We start from the raw sequence: 27,353 nt of genomic DNA, 5'->3' as shown, positions 1-27,353 counted from the left end.
GCATTGGATGGAAAGCAGAGGTGTACAATTTGACATACATTTTACATGATCATAGAGCTCCTGTGTGCAAACTGTTATTGTTCCTTCTTTATCTAATTTAATTTCCTTGTTCTATCCTTTTTTATATTACGTTATGCAATCAACTTGATTTTTTTCCCCCTTTATGTTGAAACAGAACAGACAGTTCATTGAGTAATTTGTTCTTTTTTATTTTTTCTTAATACAGGTTTTTGCTTCACATAAACTTTTTATCTCCTCTGTTAATGGTGTTGCTGTGGGTGAAACCTATAACAAAGGATTACATCTTGAATCCACCACTGGGCAAGGAGAGTGTACCTCTGTGAGTGGAATATTATATATGTGTATATGCTGTTAAACGTTAGTAAATTGTTATTTATCTGACATTTCTAAAGCTTTACATTGGGGCAGGTCTGGGTTCTTGGATATATTTTGGACATCGAGAACTTCTGTTCCTCGGCAGCCTTGTAATGCCAACTCTCCCACTTAAGGACTGGGTGACCTCTATTGGAACCATAGACTTACAAGCCTCACTATATAGATGATATTCCTCACCTGTACTGTACCATATCAAACAGACAGTGAATGCATCACATATCATACAGTTCGTTTAAATCGGTTCTGGTTCTGAGTTTGATTTTTATTCAGTTTGGAGGTGACGTGGGCTCTAAATTGCCACAAAATGCCATTTGTATTGCTTTATTTAAAGTTTATTATTCCGCAACCATTTCATAACCTTCGTTTCTCATCTCCTTCCAATGACCGGCCCCATTCATTAATGCTATTTTTGTTAATGGCAGAATGACCGAGGATGCCTTTGATACGGTTCGACTTTGGATCATCATTCTCCTATGTGGATTAAGGTTAATTATGATGAGGTACCATCTGCAGGCCTACTTAAATTTGGCCCAAAAATGTGTGGATCAAATGAAGAAAGAAGCTGGCAGGATTAGTACTATGGAACTACAGAAAATGGTAAGCATCCTGTGACTGCATGTATCCCATGCAGTCACAATGCTTGAGATTTTGGGTTTTCAGCAATTTGGATTGTCGCCCCTAAAATCTACTTAATCATAGAGTAACAAACTCCATGTCTTTCCCTTCATTAATAATCTTGGTAGAACTTCTTAGGAGAAAATAACTTGGTTGCCTGTTGTATAAACCATACCTGAATGTTGTGGAGTAATTTACATACAGATGGAGCCTTGCTCATCTATGCTGTCTATGGCGTTCATCCCGATTACGGAGTCGCAGCGTGCCTAGGCGCAAGGCGGCGTGCCTAGTTGTAGGCAGGCTTACAGAGCTTATCATGGTGTTTGGCGTTACCAGTGAGTGTAATACCTGCGATCATCCAACAGATGTCGCTTTTTAAAATCACCATTGCGCATGCGTATGGTCTCCATTGAAATACAGTACACTATAGCACAAGAACCACTTTACTGTACACTGTATGGGCAATGCTGTACGAGCATATCATTACGCTATTTAAAATACACTGTGGAAATGAGGTCCTGTAGACAAATCAATAAATAAAATAGTGTATACAGACGCAAACGAACATGTTAAAGCAATGGTCCATTGACGTTAGATTTACGTGAGCTTTTAAATGAAATTATATTTTCTCTTACATCCTAGAGGAAGCTGGGGTCCACATTAGTACCATGGGGTATGGACGGGTACACTAGGAGCCATTGGAACGTTAAGAGTTTGAGAGTGTTGGCTCCTCCCTCTATGCCCCTCCTATCAGACTCAGTTTAGAAAATGTGCCCGAAGGAGCTGGTCACAGCTAGGGGAGCTCTACAGAGTTTCTCTGGTAAAAGTTTGTTTTTAGAGTTTATTATTTTTCAGGGAGGCTGCTGGCAACAGCCTCCCTGCTTCGTGGGACTATGGGGGAGAGTAGTGTCCGCCTTGCGGGGTCTGAGCCACTATCTCCGCTGACAGGACACTGAGCTCCTGTGGGGATCGAACGTTCCCCGCCACAGGGGATCGCTCACCCCAGCAGCATGCTGCCACCTCTTTGCAGAGCCAGAAGATCGGTGGCGAGTTAGTCACCGGCCCCCCTAGCAAGCGGGGGGGCGGTGTGAAGATGGCGGCAACAGGGTATGGAGTGCAGTACTAACTGTGCTCCAGGCCTCAGTGGTACATAGTGTGGGGCTGTGAGGGTCCCAGGATCGCTGCCTGCACAATTCCTCAGGCCAGTATAGTCTTCAGAAGAGCGGGATGACAGCGCCATGAAGGGAATGGAGCTTCTCCTCAGAGCGGACCCAGCAGCGTTCAGCGCCATTTTCCTGCCTGCAGAAGCGCTGTCAGTGAGAGCTGTCCCTCCAGTGCAGCTCCAGCTATCTCTTATGGTACCAGGGGTTTCTAGAAGAAAGGGGAGGCTGTGTAAAGACTGTGTAACCTATTAAGGTGCACTGTCATCGCTGGTTGGGGGGGTCTCCCTATACCTTAAAAGCGCTGTGTGTGGTTTGGCTCCAGTCTCTGTGTCTCTCTTGCCATTCTTGAGGGTGAAACTCTGTCTGTCCTCCCGTGTGTGTGGAGTGTCTGTGGTCTCCATTAAGCTATGTCCAGGGACTCTGTGTCATATGCTGCAGAGGATATGTCCTCTCAGGATGATCCCATTCCATGTAATCAGGATTGCATTGTCTTAGCGCAGATAACAGCAAGGGAGCCTGAATGGTTATCCTCTATTAAAACTATGATTTCTCAGATTTCTACTAGGGTTGCACAAAATGAATCTGCAACTCAGGTTTTACAGAACTCTATGGCAGTTTGGTCCGGTTCTGTTACCTCAGGACACCCTACTGCATGTTCCCACAAATGTGCTCTTGCCCAGATTATGCAAGATGACACGGATACCGATTCTGACACGGCAGACGATGACAGGGATGTGCTGCAGGTGGCGGCATCTTTTGCAGAAGGGGTGCAGTTGATGATAGAGTTTATTAGAGATGTGTTGAATATTGCTGATACAACACCTGAGCAGGTTGAGGAGGCTTACTTCACTGAAAGCCTCGCTAACCTTCCCTGCGTCAAAAGAATTAAATGCTATATTTGGGAAAGCATGGGAAAACCCGGAGAAAAATTTCAGATCCCTAGAAGGGTTCTGGTTGCTTTCCCCTTCCCTGAGGTGGATAGGAAAAAATGGGAAAACCCACCCATAGTTGACGCGTCTGTATCCAGACTCTCTAAAAAGGTGGTTTTACCTGTTCCAGGATCTACCGCCTTAAAAGAGCCGGCTGATCGCAAAATTGACACTATGCTCAAATCCATATACACGCTTCAGGGGCGATACTACATCCTACTATTGCCTGTGCATGGATTTCCAAAGCTATAGTAAAGTGGTCAGGCACATTACATGAGGATTTGGATACAATAGATAAAAGTGATGTTGAATTGTTTTTACGTAACATTCAAGGTTCTGCAGAATTTATGGTGGAATCCATGAAAGACCTGGGTTCGATGGCTGCAGGGATATCTTCCATGTCTGTCTCGGCTCGCAGAGGACTTTGGCTGCGCCAGTGGTCTGCCGACGCGGAATCCAGGAGAGGTGTGGAGACCCTACCCTACACAGGTCAGGCTCTCTTTGGGGAAGCGTTGGATGCGTGGATTTCCACGGCTACAGCGGGTAAGTCTCCTTTTCTTCCCTCAGCTGCACCTGCTACGAAGAAACCTTTTTCAGCCGCATCTCAGTTTTTTCGGACTGCCAAAGCAAGAATGGCAAAGCCGTCCAACACCTCCTTCAGAGCAGGTCGGCCAAAATCCAAGAAACTTGCTGCTGCGGGTTCCCAGGAACAGAAACCTACTTCAGGTACGCCAAAGTCCTCAGAATGACGGTGGACCTTGCGGCATGGAGGTGAGGCCGGTGGGGGAGAGACTCAAGCATTTCAGTCACGTCTGGATGTCGTCCGGCCTGGATCCCTGGGTGCAAGATATTGTGTCCCAGGGGTACATGCTGGAATTTCAAAATCTCCCTCCTCACCGTTTCTTCAAATCAGGCTTGCCAGCTTTGCTGGCAGATAGGGCTATCCTACAAGAAGCCATCCAGAAGTTGGAGGAGGCACAGGTTATTATACCAGTTCCACCCCATATGCAAAACAAAGGTTACTATTCAAACCTTTTCGTGGTACCGAAACCGGATGGTTTGGTCAGGCCCATTCTGAACTTAAAATCACTAAACCCCTTCCTGAGGGAGTTCAAGTTCAAAATGGAGTCTCTAAGGGCAGTGATATCAGGTCTGGAGGAGGGGGAATTCCTGGTATCCCTGGATATCAAGGATGCATACCTCCACATTCCGATTTGGCCACCGCATTAAGCTCATCTCCGGTTCGCACTGTTGGACTGTCATTTTCAATTCCAGGCCCTGCCATTCGGCCTGTCCACAGCACCGAGGGTATTCACCAAGGTGATGGCGGAGATGATGATTCTCCTCCGCAGACAGGGGGTGAACATAATTCCATATCTGGACGATCTGCTGATAAAGGTATCGTCCAAGGAGAAGTTGTTACAGTCCATTGCTCTCACGATCCATCTACTCCGGGAACACGGTTGGATCCTGAATCTTCCAAAATCACACTTGGAACCAACCAGGAGGTTGTCATTTCTAGGAATGATCCTCGACACGGAATTGCAGAGGGTGTTTCTTCCAGAGGAAAAAGCGTTGGTGATACAAACAATGGTCCGGGAGGTACTGAAGCCAGCCTGGGTGTTGGTTCCTCAGTGCATTCGCCTTCTGGGGAAGATTTTACGAGGCTCCGCAGTATGGGAGGTTTCATGCTCGGTCCTTCCAACTGGATCTCCTGGACAAGTGGTTGGGATCTCATCTACACATGCACCAGAGAATGCGTCTGTCGCCAAAGGCCAGGATATCCCTCCTCTGGTGGCTACAATTGCCTAACCTTCTGAAGGGCCGCAGGTTCGGGATTTGGGACTGGATCCTTCTAACCACGGATGCAAGTCTCCGGGGCTGAGGCGCAGTCACTCAAGGGGAAACCTTCCAAGGAAGGTGATCAAGTCTGGAAGCTGGCCTGCCGATAAACATTCTGGAACTAAGAGCCATCTACAACGGTCTTCTCCAAGCGCTCCATCTTCTGGGAAATCGGGCCATTCAAGTGCAGTCGGACAATGTAACGACAGTGGCATACATAAACCGACAGGGCGGAACGAAGAGCAGAGCTGTAATATCAGAGGTAGCAAGAATCATCCTCTGGGCAGAAAAACACGCATTGGCACTGTCTGCAATCTTCATTCCGGGAGTAGACAACTGGGAAGCGCACTTCCTCAGCAGACACGATCTCCATCCATGGAGGTGGGGTCTCCATCCGGAGGTGTTCAAGGAGGTAACGGATCTTTGGGGTGTACCCCAAATAGACATGATGGCCTCTCATCTCAACAAGAAGCTTCGTCGATATTGTTCCAGGTTGAGGGACCCGCAAGCAATGGCGGTGAACGCCCTAGTGACTCCATGGGTATTCCAGTCAGTGTACGTGTTTCCACCACTCCCACTCATTCCAAGAGTGCTAAAGCTCATAAGGAGAACAAGGGTTCAAGCGATCCTCATTGCTCCAGATTGGCCAAGAAGGTCTTGGTACGTGGATCTTCTGGATCTACTACTAGAAGAGCCGAGGCATCTTCCTCTTTGGGAGGACCTGCTGCAGCAGGGGCCGTTCGCCTATCAAGACTTACCATGGTTACGTTTGACGGCATAGAGGTTGAACGCCAGATACTAGATCGGAAAGGCATTCCGAACAAAGTCATTCCTACCCTGATACAGGCTAGGAAAGGAGTAACGTCTAAACATTACCATCGCATTTGGAAAAAGTATGTATCTTGGCATAAGTCCAAGAAATTTCCTACGGTGGAGTTTCAACTTGGGCGTTTTCTCTTCTTCCTGCAAGCAGGTGTGGATATGGGCCTGAGGTTAGGATCCGTAAAAGGTTCAGATTTCGGCCCTATCCATTTTCTTCCAGAAACAGTTGGCTGACCTCACTGAGGTTCAGACTTTTTTGAAGGGAGTTCTGCACATCCAACCTCCCTTTGTGCCGCCTACGGCGCCCTGTGATCTTAACGTGGTGTTGCACTTCCTCCAGTCGGACTGGTTGGAGCCTCTACAGGAGGTTGAGGTCGAGTTTCTCACGTGGAAGGCTGTCACTTTGTTGGCCTTGGCTTCTGCTAGACGTGTGTCGGAGTTGGGGGCTTTGTCATGTAAAAGCCCATGCTTGATCTTCCATGAAGATAGAGCTGAGCTCCGGACACATCCGCAGTTCCTTCCGAAGGTTGTGTCGGCATTTCATATCAACCAACCTATTGTGGTGCCAGTTGCCTTGGATGTTGTAAGGGCTCTGAAAATCTATGTGAAGAGGACTGCCCGTCACAGAAAATCGGACTCGGTTTGTCCTGTATGATCCCAAGAAAGTTGGGTGTTCTGCTTCTAAGCAGACAATCTCTCGCTGGATCAGGTTCACTATCCAGCATGCATATTCTACGTCAGGATTGCCGTGTCCTACGTCTGTTAAGGCCCACTGCACTCATAAGGTGGGTTCTTCCTTGGCGGCTGCCTGGGGTGTCTCTGCTTTACAGCTTTGCAGAGCGGCTTCTTGGTCTGGGTCGAACACGTTTGCAAAGTTCTACAAGTTCGATACTTTGGCCTCTGAGGACCTGAAGTTTGGTCAGTCAGTTCTGCAGGAGCCAAACAAAAAGAGAAAACTCTTTTGCTGCGCTTGTGTATATTGAACTAAAATAAATATAAATATGAGTTGAACCTGGAATTTATGGCGTGGGAAAACACGTTCGCCACTATAAGGAGATGTGCAGCCCTCCTATAATGTTAAACGATTTGTAAGATATTAATAGAGGCGCTCATGAAAAACACACACCAAAAAATCACAGGTTCAATATCAGCCAAGGAATCAATCAAAGTATAAAATATATATATGTTTATTAATAGTAAAAAATACTATTTCATGATGGAAAATTCACAATTAATATTCCTTATGATTTTAGTATAATGTATGAAATACAGAGAATTAAAAAATTCTTTCAAAAAATTGCATGAATTATCTGAATCTTAATGGTGTATTCATATACTTGAAAAATCACTGAACTATACAATTCAAGAGATGTGTATCGAAATGTTGCAGTCTCTTAAGAAACACTGTTGACACAGCTGTTAGACGTGATTCCTGAATATGTCACAATGACTGCACGTATTAATGATAGTCAGCATGGGTTAATATATAAAATACCTCTCCACAAGGGCTGGTGAACCCGAGCGTCCCCGGGTGAGTCCAAGAGATTTCCCAGTAAATAAGGAAGCTGGAGGGTACGTAGGATGTCTGAGTCTGTTTGCCGACTGCAGGGTTTGTTTGGTTATCCTGCTGATTATACCTTGCGAATGCTGTGCAGGTAATTGTGCTGGATCAGGTGATATCTTAAGCCCAGGTGTATAGGAACGTTCCTTCCAGGCTACCTGGACGTGCACCGTCCGCCGGTAGAGTTCAAATTGGAAGACGCTGAATGTGATGACCGTACCCGTGTGGCGTCTGCAGTTGTACGTGTAGCCAAGTGGGGATTAGCGGAACCCGTGGCCGTGCGGCGTCTGCAGCTGATCGTATAGCCCCGTGGAGAGCCGTCCAGGTGTTCAGTGATTAGCAAGAAGGGGAGGAGTCCTGACGCGTTTCGTCACGTGACCCGTGACTTTTTCAAAGATGACTCCTGTTTGCACGATGTATGAGATTTAAAGGGCTCTTAATTATGCCTCCACAGATGTAACTAGTCAGTATAATCATACCTCAATGTTCACACATGTACAGATGTAACTAGTCAGCATAATCATACATCAATGTTAACACATGTGCAGATGCAACTAATCAGTATAATCATACATCAATGATGACACATGCACTTATATACACAGAATTCCTTGGCTGTTTAAATAACAATTTATCTGGTTTAAATACCTTAAAATTATCAAACCTATTAAGATAAATTATGACATAAAAAAAGATGTATATATTAAAAAACCTGTATGATGGCGGAGCTAACACATAGATCATCAGTAAAAAAAATAGTAAATAATAAACATGATAATAGAGTGTCATAGACACCAAGAGCGATGTTAGTGTATTATATCAAAGCATATATCCCAGCTGTAATTCACAACTTTAGCCATAAAAGTCCCTCTGTATACAACATATACATATATTTATATGTCCTCTATTATGGTCTCTTTTTTCATAATGAATATGGGTGTTTTTGATATCATACAGGGTTCCGATAATCCTCAATTTATATATAAGCTCTCAGCATTAATAGGATGCATTGTGAATTACAGCTGGGATATATGCTTTGATATAATACACTAACATCGCTCTTGGTGTCTATGACACTCTATTATCATGTTTATTATTTACTATTTTTTTTACTGATGATCTATGTGTTAGCTCCGCCATCATACAGGTTTTTTAATATATACATCTTTTTTTATGTCATAATTTATCTTAATAGGTTTGATAATTTTAAGGTATTTAAACCAGATAAATTGTTATTTAAACAGCCAAGGAATTCTGTGTATATAAGTGCATGTGTCATCATTGATGTATGATTATACTGATTAGTTGCATCTGCACATGTGTTAACATTGATGTATGATTATGCTGACTAGTTACATCTGTACATGTGTGAACATTGAGGTATGATTATACTGACTAGTTACATCTGTGGAGGCATAATTAAGAGCCCTTTAAATCTCATACATCGTGCAAACAGGAGTCATCTTTGAAAAAGTCACGGGTCACGTGACGAAACGCGTCAGGACTCCTCCCCTTCTTGCTAATCACTGAACACCTGGACGGCTCTCCACGGGGCTATACGATCAGCTGCAGACGCCGCACGGCTACGGGTTCCGCTAATCCCCACTTGGCTACACGTACAACTGCAGACGCCACACGGGTACGGTCATCACATTCAGCGTCTTCCAATTTGAACTCTACCGGCGGACGGCGCACGTCCAGGTAGCCTGGAAGGAACGCTCCTATACACCTGGGCTTAAGATATCACCTGATCCAGCACAATTACCTGCACAGCATTCGCAAGGTATAATCAGCAGGATAACCAAACAAACCCTGCAGTCGGCAAACAGACTCAGACATCCTACGTACCCTCCAGCTTCCTTATTTACTGGGAAATCTCTTGGACTCACCCGGGGACGCTCGGGTTCACCAGCCCTTGTGGAGAGGTATTTTATATATTAACCCATGCTGACTATCATTAATACGTGCAGTCATTGTGACATATTCAGGAATCACGTCTAACAGCTGTGGCAACAGTGTTTCTTAAGAGACTGCAACATTTCGATACACATCTCTTGAATTGTATAGTTCAGTGATTTTTCAAGTATATGAATACACCACTAAGATTCAGATAATTCATGCAATTTTTTGAAAGAATTTTTTAATTCCCTGTATTTCATACATTATACTAAAATCATAAGGAATATTAATTGTGAATTTTCCATCATGAAATAGTATTTTTTACTATTAATAAACATATATATATTTTATACTTTGATTCCTTGGCTGATATTAAACCTGTGATTTTTTGGTGTGTGTTTTTCATGAGCGCCTCTATTTATATCTTACAGTTCTGCAGGAGCCGCCGCGCTCTACCTCCCGTTCTGGGAGCTTTGGAACATCCACATGGTACTAATGTGGACCCCAGCATCCTCTAGGACGTAAGAGAAAATAGGATTTTAATTACCTACCGGTAAATCCTTTTCTCGTAGTCCATAGAGGATAATGGGCGCCCACCCTGCGCTTTGTTTTCCTGCAGTGGTTATCTGGTTCAGTACAACTTTGTTTTAGTTAAGTACTGCATTGTTACTTGGTAAGTAATGTTTCAGCGGTTTTTGAGTTTCAAGCTAGTTAGCTTGATTTGCATTGTATGTGTGAGCTGGTATGAATCTCGCCACTATCTGTGTATAATTCCTTCTCTCGAAGATGTCTGTCTCTTCTGGCACAGTTTCTAGACTGAGTCTGGTAGGAGGGACATAGAGGGAGGAGCCAGCCCACACTCTCTCAAGCTCTTAAAGTGCCAATGGCTCCTAGTGGACCTGTCTATACCCCATGATATTAATGTGGACCCCAGTATCCTCTACAGACTACGAGAAAAGGATTTGCCGGTAGGTAATTAAAATCCTATTAAAATGGGCTTAAAGCTTAATTACTCCGGTTCTGGCTTCCAATCAGCTCAGAACTGGGTTGTTATGGAAGGGGAGACGATTGGCTACCAGAGAATAGTGACCCCAAGTTTCTATGACCCCCACAAGGCTAATAGCAAGCGTTGGAACCCATGGTGGGTCTGAATTGACGGGCCCATTATAGTCCATGGGAAAATGGGTCCACGTTGCTCGCTGATATCTCCGGTTCTGATATCTCCGCTTGGCCACGACGCCTGGTGATAGAGACACATGCTCATTTGTAAATGTAAGCAGTGACCCTTCCCATGGGTTTTGCTGTATTGGCTACGAGACTTGGACGCTCACATACAGTGCTGTATGCCTAACGTCAATGGACCATTGCTTTAACACTTTTGTTTGCGTATGTATATGCAATTTTTATTTATTGATTAGGATACAGGACTTGGACGCTCAAATAATCCGTTAATGGACCATTGCTTTAACACATTCGCTTGCGTCTGTATACACTAATTTTATTGATTTGATTTATTGGGTTCTTTTTTTTTAAATTGACTTTCTCCGTCTGACCATTGGTCTGTGTGTACAGCATACAGTAACATTACAGTCATCACTGACCATTTGCCAGAGCTTGTAGATCAGTCCGCCGCTATTCGCTTTACAGTACTGGATTAGTGGAGCATTAGTCACCCAGTGGTGAAGATGTGTATTGCATGCTGCATATGTAGTATGCCTCAATGCGCCTGTCCGTGAAACAACTGAACAACCTGAACTATCGCTTAGGCGTGACTAATCCTCCGTTTAGGCGGAGAAACAGCAACAATGAGGGAGGCTCCATCTGTATACCTCTTTGCTGTCCTTTCTGTATAGGAGATTCCATACTTCTCTTAATTTTATTGTGTGCCTATCATCATCACTTTGGAAAAGTTCACACTTCTGTACATTTTAGAACTTTTGCCTTATTCTGCATTGTTTTGTTATTAAAGAACAGTGTAATCTATGTCATCACACTGCCTTTAAGGGAGACGTGTTAAGCAGTGACAAAAGTGTAGAAGTGAGCCAGTGGAGAAGTTGCCCATGGCAGCCAATCAGCTGCTCTATATACTTTTATAGTATGCAAATTATAATGTTACGTCAGTGCTGATTGGTTGTCATGGGCAACTTCTCCACTGGCTGACTTCTCTACTTTTATCACTGCTTAGTACATGTTCCTAGCCTTTACATTATTTAGTAAACCTGCTGCCTTACAAGATAATTGCACAGACCTAGGGCTATATTTAGCTTTTGTAACTTGTCACTTCTCGCCAGGTTGGAGCTAAAAATTTAAAGCGGCACTCCCATTCACTATAAAGCCCACTGTGCTTTACACTGAATGTGAGGGTCCAGTTCCAGACGGGCGACTGAATGCGGCAACAAAAGGGCAGCACTTAAGTCATTAAAATAATACAAGCAGCCAGCAGAAATGCTCTGTGTGTGTTCATAGATATATTGCTAATAACATTATTCTATCTATCTATCTATCTACATAAATATATATTTCTCTAACGTCCTAGTGGATGCTGGGGACTCCGTAAGGACCATGGGGAATAGAAGGGCTCCGCAGGAGACATGGGCACTTTAAGAAAGAATTTAGATTCTGGTGTGCTCTGGCTCCTCCCTCTATGTCCCTCCTCCAGACCTCAGTTTGAATCTGTGCCCGGACGAGCTGGGTGCTGTTCAGTGAGCTCTCCTGAGCTTGCTGTAAGAAAGTATTTTGTTAGGTTTTTTATTTTCAGGGAGCTCTACTGGCAACAGACTCCCTGCATCGTGGGACTGAGGGGAGAGAAGCAGCCCTACTCTCTGAAGATAGGTCCTGCTTCTTAGGCTACTGGACACCATTAGCTCCAGAGGGATCGTACACAGGATCTCACCCTCGTCGTCCGATCCCAGAGCCGCGCCGCCGTCCCACTCGCAGAGCCGGAAGACAGAAGCCGGGTGAGCATAAGAAGCAAGAAGACTTCGAAATCGGCGGCAGAAGACTCCTGCCTTCACTGAGGTAGCGCACAGCACTGCAGCTGTGCGCCATTGCTCCCACACACACCTCACATACTCCGGTCACTGTAAGGGTGCAGGGCGCAGGGGGGGGTCCCTGGGCAGCAATTGGGACCTCTTTGGCAAAAGTTTAGCATATATACAGTTGAGCCCCCGCCAAGTAAATGTATATTTAAGCGGGACAGAAGCCCGCCGTCGAGGGGGCGGGGCTTCTTCCTCAGCACTCACCAGCGCCATGTTTTTCTCCACAGCACCGCTGAGATGAAGCTCCCCAGCCTCTTCCCTGCAGTTACACGGTAGAAGAGGGTAAAAAGAGAGGGGGGGCACATAATTAGGCGCAGAAATCAATATAAACAGCAGCTACTGGGTTAACATTAAGTTACTGTGTTATTCCTGGGTTAATAGCGCTGGGGTGTGTGCTGGCATACTCTCTCTCTCTGTCTCTCCAAGGGGCCTTATGGGGGAATTGTCTTCAGATAAGCATTCCCTGAGTGTGTGGTGTGTCGGTACGTGTGTGTCGACATGTATGAGGTAAAAGGCTCCCCTAAGCAGGAGATGGAGCAAATGTGTGTGTGAGGGTGTCTCCGTCGACAACGCCGACACCTGTTTGGATATGTGTAATTAAGTGCTAAGGTGAATTTATTGCACAAAAGATTAGAGAACAGACAGGGAATCTACCCATGTCTGTCCCTATGTCGCAGAGACCTTCAGAGTCTCTCAATGATCACTATCCAAAATAATAGACACTGATATCGACACGGAGTCTGACTCCAGTGTCGACTACGATAATGCAAAGTTACAGCCAAAATGGCAGAAAAGTATTCAATATATGATTATTGTAATAAAAGATGATTTGCATATCACTGATGACTCATCTGTCCCTGACACAAGGGTACACATGTTTAAGGGGAAGAAAGCTGAGGTAAATTTCCCTCCTCTCATGATGAAAAAGAGCGGGAATCTCCAGACAAGAGACTGCAGTTTCCCACAAAGAATTCTCAGGGAGTATCCTTTCCCCACTAGGGCCAGGATACGATGGGAATCTTCCCCTAGGGTGTCACGTTTGCTCAAAAGGTAGCCCTGACTTAACAGCTATCCTCAGGGATCCTGCAGATAGCGTGCACATTCTACTCAGACCGGCGATTGTGTCGGCATGGGTTCATAGCGCTGTAGCAGCGTGGACAGGTACCTTATCAGCAGAGATTGAAACCCTAGTATGTATGTATGTGTGTATATATATATATATATATATATAGATATATATATAGATATATAGATATATATATAGATATATAGATATATATATATATATATATATTAAAGATGCTGTCTTAAGAGATATATATATATATATATATATATATATATATAAAACATGCCCAAAGAGACATTAGTCTACTGGGTTCTATAGTCAACGCTATGCCGATTTCTGCTTGACGTGTTCTGTAGAATATGCAATGGACAGGTGATGCCGACTTAAGAGGCATATGGAAGGCTGAGGATTGTGTGGAGAAGGGTTCTCGGACCTGGTCTCCACAGCTATAGCTGGTAATTCTGATATTTTGCCTTATATTCCTGCACAGCCTAGGAAAGCACGACATTATCAAATGCAGCCTTTCGAACACAAAGAAACAAGAAAGTCCGAGGTGCGTCCTTTCTTGCCAGAGGCAGGGGCAGAGGAAAGAAGCTGCACAACACAGCTAGTTCCCGGGAACAGAAGTCCTCCCCGGCCTCTACAAGATCCACTGCATGTCGCTGGGGCTCCACAGGCGGAGCTAGGCCCGGTGGGGGCACGTCTTAGTAAGTTCAGCCACACGTGGGTTCACTCCCTGTTGGATCCCTGGGCAATAGATATTGTGTCTCAGGGATACAAGCTGGACTTTGAGGAAATGCCCCCTCACCGACGGCCCTGCCGGCTTCCCCCCACGAGAGGGAAATAGTGTTAACTGCAATTCACAAATTGTATCTTCAACAGGTGGTGGTCAAGGTTCCCCTCCTTCAACAAGGAGGGGGTTATTATTCGAACATGTTGTAGTCCCGAAACCGGACGGTTCGGTCAGACCCATATTGAACTTAAAATCCCTGAACATATACCTGAAAAGGTTCAAGTTCAAGATGGAATCGCTAAGAGCGGTCATCGCAAGCCTGAAAGGGGGGGATTTTATGGTGTCTCTGGACATAAAGGATGCATACCTTCATGTCCCCATTTATCCACCTCATCAGGCGTACCTCAGATTTGCGGTACAGGGTTGTCATTACCAATTTCAGGCGTTGCCGTTTGGTCTCTCCACGGCCCCGAGAATCTTCACCAAGGTAATGGCGGAAATGATGGTGCTCCTGCGGAAGCAAGGTGTCACAATTATACCGTACTTGGACGATCTCCTCATAAAAGCGAGATCAAGAGAGCAGAACAGCGTATCACTTTCTCTGGAAGTGTAACGGCAACACGGCTGGACTCTATATATTACAAAGTCGCAGTTGGTTCCTACGGCTCATCTGCCTTTCCTAGGCATGATTCTGGACACAGACCAGAAAAGGGTTTATCTCCCGATAGAGAGAGCTCAGGAGCTCATGACACTGGTCAGGAATTTATTAAAACCAAAACAGGTGTCAGTGCTTCACTGCACTCGAGTCCTGGGAAGGATGGTGGCATCCCTTCGGCAGGTTCCATGCGAGGACCTTCCAATGAGACTTACTGGACAAGTGGTCCGGATCACATCTTCAGATGCATCGGTTAATCACCCTGTCCCCCAGAGCCAGGGTGTCACTCCTGTGGTGGCTGCAGAGTTCTCACCTTCTAGAGGGACGCAGATTCGGAATTCAGGACGGTCCTGGTGACCACGGACGCTAGCCTCCGAGGGTGGGGAGCAGTCACACAGGGAAGAAATTTCCAAGGTCTGTGGTCAAGTCAAGAGACTTGCCTCCACATCAACATCCTGGAACTAAGGGCCGTATACAACGTCCTACGTCAAGCGGAGCACTTGCTTCGCGACCAACTGGTTCTGATTCAGTCAGACAACATCACCGCAGTGGCTCAGGTGAACCGCCAAGGCGGCACAAGGAGCAGAGTGGCGATGGCAGAAGCCACCAGAATTCTTCGCTGGACGGAGAATCACGTAAGCGCTCTGTCAGCAGTGTTCATCCCGGGAGTGGACAACTGAGAAGCAGACTTCCTCAGCAGACACGACCTCCACCCGGGAGAGTGGGGACTTCATCAGGAAGTCGTCACACATATCACATATCGGTGGGAACTGCCACAGGTGGACATGATGGCATCCCGCCTCAACAAAAACTACATATTGCGCCAGGTCAAGAGACCCTCAGGCAATAGCGGTAGACACCCTGGTGACACCGTGGGTGTTCCAGTCGGTCTATGTATTTCCTCCTCTTCCTCTCATTCCCAAGGTGCTGAGGATAATAAGGAAAGGAGGAGTGAGAACAATCCTCATTGTTCCAGATTGGCCACGAAGGACCTGGTATCCAGATCTGCAACAAATGCTCACAGAGGACCCGTGGCCTCTTCCTCTAAGACAGGACCTGTTGCAACAGGGGCCCTGTCTGTTCCAAGTCTTACCGCGGCTGCGTTTGACGGCATGGTGGTTGAACGCCGGATCATAGCAGAAAAGGGCATTCCGGACGAGGTCATTCCTACGCTGATAAAGGCTAGGAAGGACGGGACAGCTAAACATTATCACCGTATATGGCGAAAAGATATTTCTTGGTGTGAGGCCAGGAATGCTCCTACAGAGGAATTCCAGCTGGGCCGTTTCCTTCACTTTCTACAGTCAGGAGTGAATTTGGGCCCAAAATTGGGCTCCATTAAGGTCCATATTTCGGCCCTATCCATTTTCTTTCAAAAAGAGTTGGCTTCTCTACCAGAAGTTCAGACGTTGTTAAGGGAGTGCTGCATATTCAACCTCCTTTTGTGCCTCTAGTGGCACCTTGGGATCTTAACGTGGTGTTAAGTTTACTGAAATCACACTGGTTTGAACCACTTAAAACGGTGGAGTTAAAATATTTCACGTGGAAGGTGGTCATGCTATTAGCCTTGGCTTCGGCTAGGCGTGTGTCAGATTTAGCGGCTTTGTCACATAAAAGCCCATAGCTGGTTTTCCATATAGATAGAGCAGAATTGCTGACCAGTCAACAATTTCTGCCAAAAGTGGTGTCATCTTTTCATATGAACCAACCTATTGTGGTGCCTGTGGCTACTCGTGACTTGGCGGATTCCGAGTTACTGGATGTGGTCAGGGCTTTGAAGGTTTATGTAGCCAGAACGGCTAGGGTCAGGAAAACGGAGTCGCTGTTTATCCTGTATGCATCCAACAAGCTGGGTGCTTCTGCTTCAAAGCAAACTATTGCTCACTGGATCTGTAACACGATTCAGCAGGCTCATTCTGCGGCTGGATTGCCGCTGCCTAAATCAGTTAAAGCCCATTCCACTAGGAAGGTGGGCTCTTCTTGGGCGGCTTACAACTATGCCGAGTTGCTACTTGGTCAGGTTCAAACACTTTTGCGAAGTTCTACAAGTTTGATACCCTGGCTGATGAGGACCTATTGTTTGCTCAATCGGTGCTGCAGAGTCATCCGCACTCTCCCGCCCGTTTGGGAGCTTTGGTATAATCCCCATGGTCCTTACGGAGTCCCCAGCATCCACTAGGACGTTAGAGAAAATAAGATTTTACTTACCGGTAAATCTATTTCTCGTAGTCCGTAGTGGATGCTGGGCGCCTGTCCTAAGTGCGGACTTCTTCTGCAATACTTGTATATAGTTATTGCTGCAATAAGGGCTATGTTATTGTTGCATCAGGGTTGAACTGATGCTCTGTTGTTGTTCATACTGTTGACTAAGTAAGTTTATCACAAGTTATACGGTGTGATTGGTGTGGCTGGTATGAGTCTTGCCCTGGATTTCCAAAATCCTTTCCTTGTACTGTCAGCTCATCCGGGCACAGTTTCTCTAACTGAGGTCTGGAGGAGGGACATAGAGGGAGGAGCCAGAGCACACCAGAATCTATATTCTTTCTTAAAGTACCCATGTCTCCTGCGGAGCCCGTCTATTCCCCATGGTCCTTACAGAGTCCATAGCATCCAGTACGGACTACGAGAAATAGATTTACCGGTAAGTAAAATCTTATTTTATATATATATATATATATATATATATATATATATATATATATATATATATATATATATATATATATTAGTCAAAAAAGGAGATTGACTTACTGATTGACACCTCGCGAAATCTCTCAAACCACAAGGCCTACAATCTTGAAACTTGGCAGGTAGTTTCTCTTTAGGTCCCAGGTGCATGCCAAGGACCGGTTTTACAAATGTCACTGTCCGGCCACGTAAATCGCCAAAAATGTATGTATGTATGTATGTGTATATGTATATTCCAGCATAACTCCAGAATGCCTGCAGCAATTTACACCAAACTTGATACACATATGACTTACAATCTGGGACCAATCACTGTGGGGGTAAGATACCCCTAGCACACCTAGGGGTGAGGCAGCAGCACAGAATATTTCAGGAGACAGCATAACTCTGGAATGCCTGGTGCAATATACACCAAAACATGGTACACATATGACTTACAATCTGGGAACAAACACTGCGGGGGTAACACACACCTAGCACCCCTAGGGGTGGGCAAGCAGAACAGACTATTTTAGGACATGCATGATATGTCAGTGACGACAGGGTTTCATGTGGCAGTGACATGATGTGATGAGGGGAATGGAGGTATCAGGAAGTCACAAGGGATCTAGTCTCTAGGTCAACAGAACTAGGTCGACAGGGGCTCTAGGTCGAAATGTTCTAGGTCAACAGGTCAAAAAGTCGACATGAGTTTTTCACAATTATTTTTCATTTTTTTACCTTTTTCATACTTAGCGATCCACGCGGACTACGATTGGAAATAGTAACCTGTGCCGAGCGCAGCTGGGCGAGCCGTACAAGGGGACACGGTGCACTAATTGGGGACACGGTGCACTAATTGGGGTTCCCGGTCACTGTACAGAGAAAACGACACCCAAAAAAACATAAAAATCTCATGACGATCTTTTGACCTGTCGACCTAGAGACCCTGTCGAACTAGTTACTATCGACCTTGCATACCACACCTAGACACACGCTGAGAGTTATATAGTGGAAGTAGCAAGGTCCCCCAGCAGCACAGAGTATATCAGGAGATGCATAGTGTGCTGTGCTATATAAGAAACTGTAAATAAATTGATCATTTAACAGAGGCACTGATGTGAGGAGGGGAATGGAGGCAGCAAGACGCCACAGACTGAGAGTTGTAGTGTGGGAAGAGCAGGGTCCTTTGGGGGATCAAAAAGGGGTCCGCCCACTAAACAAAGTCGGTCAGGGAAGCAAGATATGCCTATATACTAGATCTCCAACCAACACAAATTAACAAACAACTATAATTATAATTTACCATTCTCATCCCGTAGCGAAGCACGGGTATTTAGCTAGTATTGAAGATCACTTTCAAATTTAGAACATTTTTTTTTTTTAAATAAAATATAGTAAGTGTTGTGAAACAAGTACATAGACGACTAAAGCTTACATATTTACTTATGAATGTTTCAGTAGCTCTAGTATATTAGCCAAGTTATATTTGAGGCATAATGACGCTTTTCTGGGAATCTGTCTATAATAAAATTATGTATTTTGTTTGGTATACTTGTAAAACTCAACATATCTTTCCAAATCTCAAATATTTAATTCATAATATGTTTCTTGGCAATGCCAAACAAATAGTTGGCCATTTTTGAAGAGCGTAATTAAATATTTTTAAAAACGGCACCAAAGAAGTCTTTCTTATTTGATAGGTGTCTTCTAATGTAGCCAGTGTCAACTGGACACTCCAAAAATAACCACCAGTCAGTATCCATTCACTTGTGCAGAAACAGTGCATACAGAAAATCATACAAAAAATAACTAATATAATGTGTAGTACTTTTAAAATGATACATTATAGTGAATAGGTACATTACCAACCTTATTTTAAGGTGAGGTATGCCTTCCCAACACTTCTGACTCGTTTAAAAGGACATCTTCTTGTGACTTGTCGTGATCCTCCTCTTTTTTCAATGGTATCTTTCCTATTCCTTTACAAATATGCTCAGACAAAAACTAGATGAAACATAGCACAATCTTTGTGCATATTTAGAATAAGGAGGTGGAAATGCTAAATTTAAACTCCACTAACAAAGGTGAGAAATAACAATAAGGTTCCCAACACAAGCTGTAGCCATACCAACTTGTGCTTAAAAAAAATAAAATAAGATATCACAGTGTATTGCCATATAAATGACAAATGTGTGATTTGTGTGCACGATGTACAACACTTCCTTCTGAAGTGGTTAGAGGTAAAAGCAGAGAAGAAGCTGTTGGTCTGCCCAGTGTATCGTAAGGAGAAAATTATGTGAGACATCTGTATATGTGATTATCCATGTGAGTTCACTGACTCTACATAGGAAGTTGTAGTTTGGAACCGAATTGCGCTATGGTTCTATTTTAATATTTTAGAATAAAGAGATTGTTATTCACTCCCTGGACAGTTTTATTAAGGGCTTTTTCACTTGCCATTGTAGGTGAGAGTATTTCTTGCTCATAAATCACACATTTGTCATTTATGCGGTATGCACTGTGAGATCTTTTATTTTTTGGAGCACATTTTCACATCTGTATGGATATATCTTGCCCACTAAAGTTTATTTGGAATCTTATTTTTGAAGCATATTTCTCACCTTTTGTTAGGCGAGTTTAGATTTACCATTCATATATAATAAAGTGTTGATAAAAAATTATATTGATGCACTACCCACACTGCTGAAGATATCAGACCGTGCGGGGACCTGGCAGTGAGATACACACTGATACATGGACTAGAGGGCAATGGCAGAATGGAAAAAAGAGACAGCGGGGGACTGAAAGGAGAGACACCTGGGAGGGGATAAATAAAACTTACAACAGAGCTTGGCCAAAAGCTACTTACTTATAACCACAAAGAGATGTGGTGTATCTATGAAGGGTGCAGTTTGTGCGGTGCACGCGAGCCCAAGGGTGCAATGGGGCCTACATCGCCCACTTGAGCTTGAGTACATTCGTAAAGAAATTTGAAAGCTTCAGAACCCCATTGAAAAAGAGGGATGACCTCACAAGTCACAGTTTGATCTAATTGAAGAATGTACTGTAAGCCTCTCACTTGATATTAGGAGTTATTTATTCACTATAATATTTAATTACAAAGATTTACACCATGTTATACTCTGTATGTTTCTGGGTTTTCACCTGCACTGTATTCTGCACAAGTGAATAAACATTGGCATAGAGAATCTGCTACCACTTTATTTGCTTATTACAGCATTTGCATAGGAGAAAGCAAATAATAGTGTAGTAGGATATATGGGATCCTGATGGCAGTGAGGTCAATGGCTAGGGAGGCACTGGCTAGTATCAGAGCCAGATTTACACAGAGACGCACACAATTTGGTGGTGAGTTTTGACTACAATGATGAGACTAAAACAAAGATGATATTTATAAGTTATCAATATCTTCTTTGTATTATTGTAATCCTTTTTATAGTCAAAACTCTGGAGTAGATCTGCTTTGTCCTGGGAAAGCGTTGAGGAGATTCTTCCCCTATACATCATGGTTCTCCTACTCTGAAATATAAAGGTAGCCGGCACTGGAACCTGTATCGTGCAGAGGTTCCCAAACTCTGTCCAGGTTTTAAGGCTATACATGCTTAATCACAGTACCTCAGTCAGTTTTATTATAGTTCGCAAGCTTGGATATCCTTTAAACCTTGAATTTTAGCGGTGCCTTGAGGACAGAGTTTGGAGTATAATGTTAAGAAAGCATGCTCTGCTAAATGCTAACTGGAGGAAGGGTTTGTGCATTTTCTTTGGTTTTGTTTTTGTTTTTTTAACATAATGTTTATATTATTATCCTGTGTATTATATAATAAGCAAACTAGTCGGCATAGATCTTTAAGTTGATATAGGCATTGGGGTATACTGCTCTGTTTTTATTAATATTGAAATATTAATTGGAAACCACCAGAACCCCTTTGATTTCAGCTATCCGTAACTATGTCTGGCATATGGCATGCATATAATAACATGCCACTTATGTGATACATAAAGTTGAGGGATATAGGCTCCCTGTGTTTGTTTTTGTTAAGACTATATCAGTGTTCTGACATAGGGGTCCTGGAGGTCTATGTACTAAGCCTTGGAGAGAGATAAAGCACGAGACAATCAGCTCCTTGGAGAGAGATAAAGTAGACGGAGATAAAGCACGAGACAATCGGCTCCTAACAGCCATGTTATAGACTGTGTTTGAATAATGATAGTTATAACTCTTTTCCACTGTCGTTAAAAATCCAGGTTATTGCCGTGATAACCTGGTTGCGGCTCAGTGGAAAAGGGTTTACCTCGGTTCAGTGACCCGGCAATCCAACCCGGCTAGCTTGTAGGGTTGGACCTGGGTCACAGTGCAGTGTAAACGGGTAAGCCGGGTCAATGCAACACCGGACCCGTTTACTGCATAGGGAAAGCTGGCGCTAGAAGATGATCTCATCTCCTAGCACTGACACTGCAAACGTGACCACTGACGTCACCGAGCCAGCAATAAGCCGTGTCCTGTTGCCAGTCCAGTCAGGGTTTCAGCTTGGTTGCATCCAGGTTGGAGTCTGCATTTAGATGTAAAAGCAGTATTATAAGCTGGTTGGTAGGTACTTTATCTCTCTCCAAGGCTTAAGCTGGGTACACACTTGTCCAATCCTCGGCAGATCAGACTGTTTATACAATCCTTCTACATGCCTGCTCACAGATTCTACATCCAATCCTTGCTACACAATTGTCGGATTATTCAGCAGACCAATCTGTGCAGAAACAGTCTGCTGAAAATATTAATTCAGCTGTGAGGGAATGGGGATTTATTAATGAGGAATTTAATTGTAATGGTAGAGCGGGGGAAAGTTGAGGATTAATAACATCATTGGGGATAGTGACAAGAGTCCCCCCAGCCTTCCCCCCCCCCCCCAAAATAAAAAAAAATATAGAAAAAAATAATAATAATAATGTGTGAGGTTCCCCCACAAAGGCATAACTAGCCCCCTGGGCACTTTGAGCCGGCCCTATGTTCAAAAAATATAGGGAACAACATGTGTGGGAGTCCTCCCATATTTAATGAACCAGCACCGGGCTCTTGGAGATGGCACTTGTTCCTAAAATCCAGGTAACAAAATGTGTAGGAGTCCCCTGTATTTTTAGAACCAGCACCAGGCTCCACTAGCAGAGAGGTAATGCTACAGCCAGGAGACACACTTGACTGAGTCCCATGGCCATAGCATTTAGCTCTCCTAACTAGTCAGCCCTGGCTGGGGATTCCTGGGGAAGTAGGGAACCCCCAATAAAGGCATCCCCCCTCTCCAGGGCACCCAAGACCACGGCTGAAGTCTGGGGCTATCCCCAGCACCTGTGGGCGGTGGGTGCTGAGTTGATAATATTATTCTTTCACTAATGAACTATCTTTTACAGGATTACTACATGTCCCAGCAAGCCTCTCCTGAATGCTGGTACTTTGAGAACCACACGTACCAGCAGGCTGGGCATTAAGGGAACTCTGGTACCTATAGTCCTCCTGTAAATTAAATATTAAACTAAAGACAGGACACCAAATGTTTTAATATTTTATTATACAGCATATACACCTGGGTGGCTGCAGTCTTAAAGCTCTTTTGCATGGGTGCCACCTATCCAGGACTTCCACAGCATCTTTTATCTTCAAGAGCCCTTTATCGCTCCTCCTCCGCCATCAGACTTCCACCTCATTGTGCTAGGTTATTTTAGCCGATACAAGGAGGTGGGGCAATGATGTTTCAAGATACAATTGGCTAGCTGCAGGCATCTTGGATTTTTAAAAAGGAAATTGTGCTGCCGCTATTCTGCACACCGCCCGCTCCCGAACTCTGTAAAGGTCAAATATCCGGTCCCGTCGCCTCGCTCCTTGCCTCCATACTCTACGACACCTCCCGACATCACCATGCCTACACCAATTTCACAGCGGCAGTCGGTGATGGGATCCCCCGGAATCCTGCACCACCTCCACCGTATGATTCACTGTCGGGACTGGAGATCGGTCACCTGCTCCTGTCTCAGCAGCCTACACAGTACAATATCGATCGGCAGGTCGGCAGCCGGGTCTTCTACTTTTTAAGCAGGGTTAAAAACCAGGAGACCCGATGGGCAACCAGGATAGAGTGTGCGGGGCGGTCGGCAGAGGGTACGCACATGTTCAGTGTCGGGCAAACCAGTCAAGAGTCTGATCTCATCTTGTCAACAAGACCACAAATCAAAAATTTTAATATTTGGAGAGCTTTTTTGTTTATTTTGGTTAAAATGTCCCTTTAAACAAAACAACCATATTTTATTACCTCCTGTCATGTTCCTTACCTACCTAAACCTTCCGATTTTGCACCATATTCCCATAATTTCATACTTTTTCTTGACTTCTGTATCTTATTAGCTGCACTCATATTCACTTAGTGAATTCAATACTTAGGATCAGTATTTTTGTCGCAAAGGAATTGGTATAAAGTATGATGATACAGACCTCTTTCTTTTGGCTTTTTGCCCACATCACCTGCGTAAAAAAAAAAAAAGCGTCTTTAGTCAGGGTAGTCGACAGATACTCATATTTTGTGGAAAAGTTTCTAGCGGATTGCATGGAAAGGGTAAGTCACAAAGTTGGTTGCACGCCAAATGGGGCTATTTGATATGATATGAGGGTATAAGGGAAACTTGACAGCAAAGTAATATTTTATATCCTTAAGTTATAGTAAAAATGAACCCTATTTATGAAGGTGGCTCCCTTTTAAAGATACCGTACTTTAACTTCTACATTTATATTTACTATACCTGTGATTTTTAAATGCAATACTCGTGCACCAGATAGTTATATGCGATTTCCCTAAAGGGCAAAATTGAGGTTACTCTGCTGATTTATAATTTAATGATTTAAGGGAATTGGTGAAAGAGAACAAGAAACAAGGTGTATCAATTTACATTAGACAAATACAAAGGGAAAACTGTTTAAATTGTTGGATTAGGTAGGAAAACCGAAATAATTGTATCACTTCTTCCTTAAATCCCACTAGTTAAGGGGCCCATACATCGGGCATATATTGGGATAGTGGGTTCGGGGAAATCCTCGGTTTGATGATTCCAACCACAAAATGTTTTCCATCGATGAGTCTGGGATTTTTAACATGCAGTTTTTTGCCGATTTTCCGACTGATTGCCAATCGATGGATCGGATCAGCACTGGCAGAACTGAGAATTGCAGCTCTGATGTATTGCCCGAATTAGTTTGATTTTATATTCTTTCCAAAGGACAGGACTGTGCTTTTTCTGCCAATTCCTGCACATTGCTTTCTTACCAAATGACCTTTTGCCGTACTGCGATGTCAGACTTAATACAGACTTTTTTTGCTAATATCCTTCTGGAGCCAATAGTAGATGTTAGTACAGTTCATATAGTTGCACATCAAGTAGCTAATGATGTATGTTTTTTATTTTCCCAGGTGGCTCGGGTGTTTTATTACCTTTGTGTTATTGCACTCCAGTACGTGGCACCTATGGTGATGCTGCTTCACACAACCCTACTTTTGAAGACACTAGGTAGGCATGACCTAATTAGTCATTGCAAATGATCTATATATAACAGGTGTTTTCATATGCGGTTAAACTTAGATTTGGAATTGCATTAACAAAACATACTTTCCCAGCTGAGCAGATCTTTGTCATGAAATCACTTTGACTAATCTCTCTTGTTTACAACTTGCCCAATATTAAATGAGAACAGCGTTCATTGAGGTAGACTGTGTATCGTGCTTCAATATCGGCTGCACAGCTATCAGTGCTGTGAAAAAGGGGCCATAATAATTCATGATAGAAGCCGTATAATAAATATAGCTGATAAACTCTTGGGAGGAGGGCCGGTGTATGTTTCCTTAGCACCGCTTATTATAGAACTTGGAAATTTTATTATTTAGTAAATAAAAAGTTTCTGATGCAAGTATTGGGGTGGAATGTAGTAGCCTCTGACTGAGATACAGACATCGTCACAATTCCATCCAGTTTGCCTTATGTTTTAAAGCTGCAATGAATTTAAAAGATTAAAATTACTTCCATTTTAAAACATCAGGCAGACTCAACGAAATCGCCCCAATGTCTGTGTCTCACAGGCTGTTACAGTTCCCCCATAGTGGATTAAGGGGTCTATTTACTAAGCCTTGGGTGGAGATAAAGTAGCTGGAGTTAAAGTCCCAACCAACCAGCTCCTAACTGCCATTTTTCAAACACAGCCTGTAACATGGCAGTTAGGAGCTGATTGGCTGGTACTTTATCTCTGTCCACTTTACTTCCATCCAAGGTTTAGTAAATAGACACCATAGTTACTTTTTGAACTGAAAGCCTCACTGAATACAATGCATAATATAATATAATACTTTTTGAAAACAAATGTATTTCTCTAACGTCCTAAGTGGATGCTGGGAACTCCGTAAGGACCATGGGGAATAGCGGCTCCGCAGGAGACTGGGCACAACTAAAGAAAGCTTTAGGACTACCTGGTGTGCACTGGCTCCTCCCTCTATGACCCTCCTCCAGACCTCAGTTAGAATTTTGTGCCCGGCCGAGCTGGATGCACACTAGGGGCTCTCCTGAGCTCTTAGAAAGAAAGTAATATTTAGGTTTTTTATTTTCAGTGAGATCTGCTGGCAACAGACTCACTGCTACGAGGGACCTAGGGGAGAGAAGCGAACCTACCTGCTTGCAGCTAGCTTGGGCTTCTAGGCTACTGGACACCATTAGCTCCAGAGGGATCGAACACAGGCCCAGCCTCGGTCGTCCGGTCCCGGAGCCGCGCCGCCGTCCCCCTAGCAGAGCCAGAAGCAAGAAGACGTTCCTGGAAATCGGCGGCAGAAGACTTCGGTCTTTATTAAGGTAGCGCACAGCTGCAGTGCTCCCCAGGCACACCACATACTCCGGTCACTGATGGGTGCAGGGCGCTGGGGGGGGGGGGGGGGGGGCGCCCTGGGCTGCAATATAAGTACCTTACTTGGCAAATTAACACATAATATAGCCTTTAAGACTATATATGTGTAAAATCCCCTGCCATAACTGTATAAAAAAAGCGGGAGAAGCCCGCCGGAAAAGGGGCGGGGCTATCTCCCTCAGCACACTGGCGCCATTTTCCCTCACAGCTCCGCTGGAAGGATCGCTCCCCAGGCTCTCCCCTGCAGTTCCAGACTACATAGGGTAAAAAAGAGAGGGGGGGCACTAAATTTAGGCGCAATCTGTGATATATAAGCAGCTATAAGGGGTAAAATAACTGTGTAGTGTGTATCCCTATTTTATATAGCGCTCTGGTGTGTGCTGGCATTCTCTCTCTCTCTGTCTCCCCAAAGGGCTTTGTGGGGTCCTGTCCTCAGTCAGAGCATTCCCTGTGTGTGTGCGGTGTGTCGGTACGGCTGTGTCGACATGTTTGATGAGGAGGCTTATGTGGAGGCGGAGCAGGTGCCGATAAATGTGATGTCACCCCCTGCGGGGTCGACACCTGAGTGGATGGATATGTGGAAGGAATTACGCGACAGTGTCAACTCCTTACATAAAAGGTTTGACGACATATCAGATGTGGGACAGCTGGCTTCTCAGCCCGTGCCTGCCCAGACGTCTCAAAAGCCATCAGGGGCTCTAAAACGCCCGCTACCTCAGATGGCAGACACAGATGTCGACACAGATACTGACTCCAGTGTCGACGATGATGAGACTAGTGTACATTCCAATAGAGCCACACGTTACATGATTACGGCAATGAAAAATGTGTTGCACATTTCTGATATTACCCCAGGTACCACAAAAAAGGGTATTATGTTTGGGGAGAAAAAACTACCAGTGGTTTTTCCCCCTTCTGATGAATTAAATGAAGTGTGTGAAGAAGCGTGGGCTTCCCCCGATAAGAAACTAGTAATTTCTAAAAAGTTACTAATGGCGTACCCTTTCCCGCCAGAGGATA

At 44.3% G+C, this 27,353-nt stretch overlaps 1 protein-coding gene across 3 annotated transcripts in view; it reads left to right on the top strand.

The window, feature by feature from the left end:
- Window positions 1-27,353, top strand: part of TMEM161B (transmembrane protein 161B) — a 97,946-nt gene that overhangs the window by 63,903 nt on the left and 6,690 nt on the right. For all 3 annotated transcript variants that reach the window (XM_063963971.1, XM_063963970.1, XM_063963972.1), the window contains 3 exons: window positions 227-340; window positions 819-993; window positions 24,859-24,955. In XM_063963971.1, coding sequence (XP_063820041.1) covers window positions 227-340; window positions 819-993; window positions 24,859-24,955 — 386 coding nt within the window. The remainder of the gene's footprint in view (window positions 1-226; window positions 341-818; window positions 994-24,858; window positions 24,956-27,353) is intronic.

Source organism: Pseudophryne corroboree, chromosome 1 (genome assembly GCF_028390025.1).
Source record: "Pseudophryne corroboree isolate aPseCor3 chromosome 1, aPseCor3.hap2, whole genome shotgun sequence".
In the NCBI taxonomy this organism is placed as follows: domain Eukaryota; kingdom Metazoa; phylum Chordata; class Amphibia; order Anura; family Myobatrachidae; genus Pseudophryne; species Pseudophryne corroboree.
This window is presented reverse-complemented; position numbering and strand designations above follow the sequence as displayed.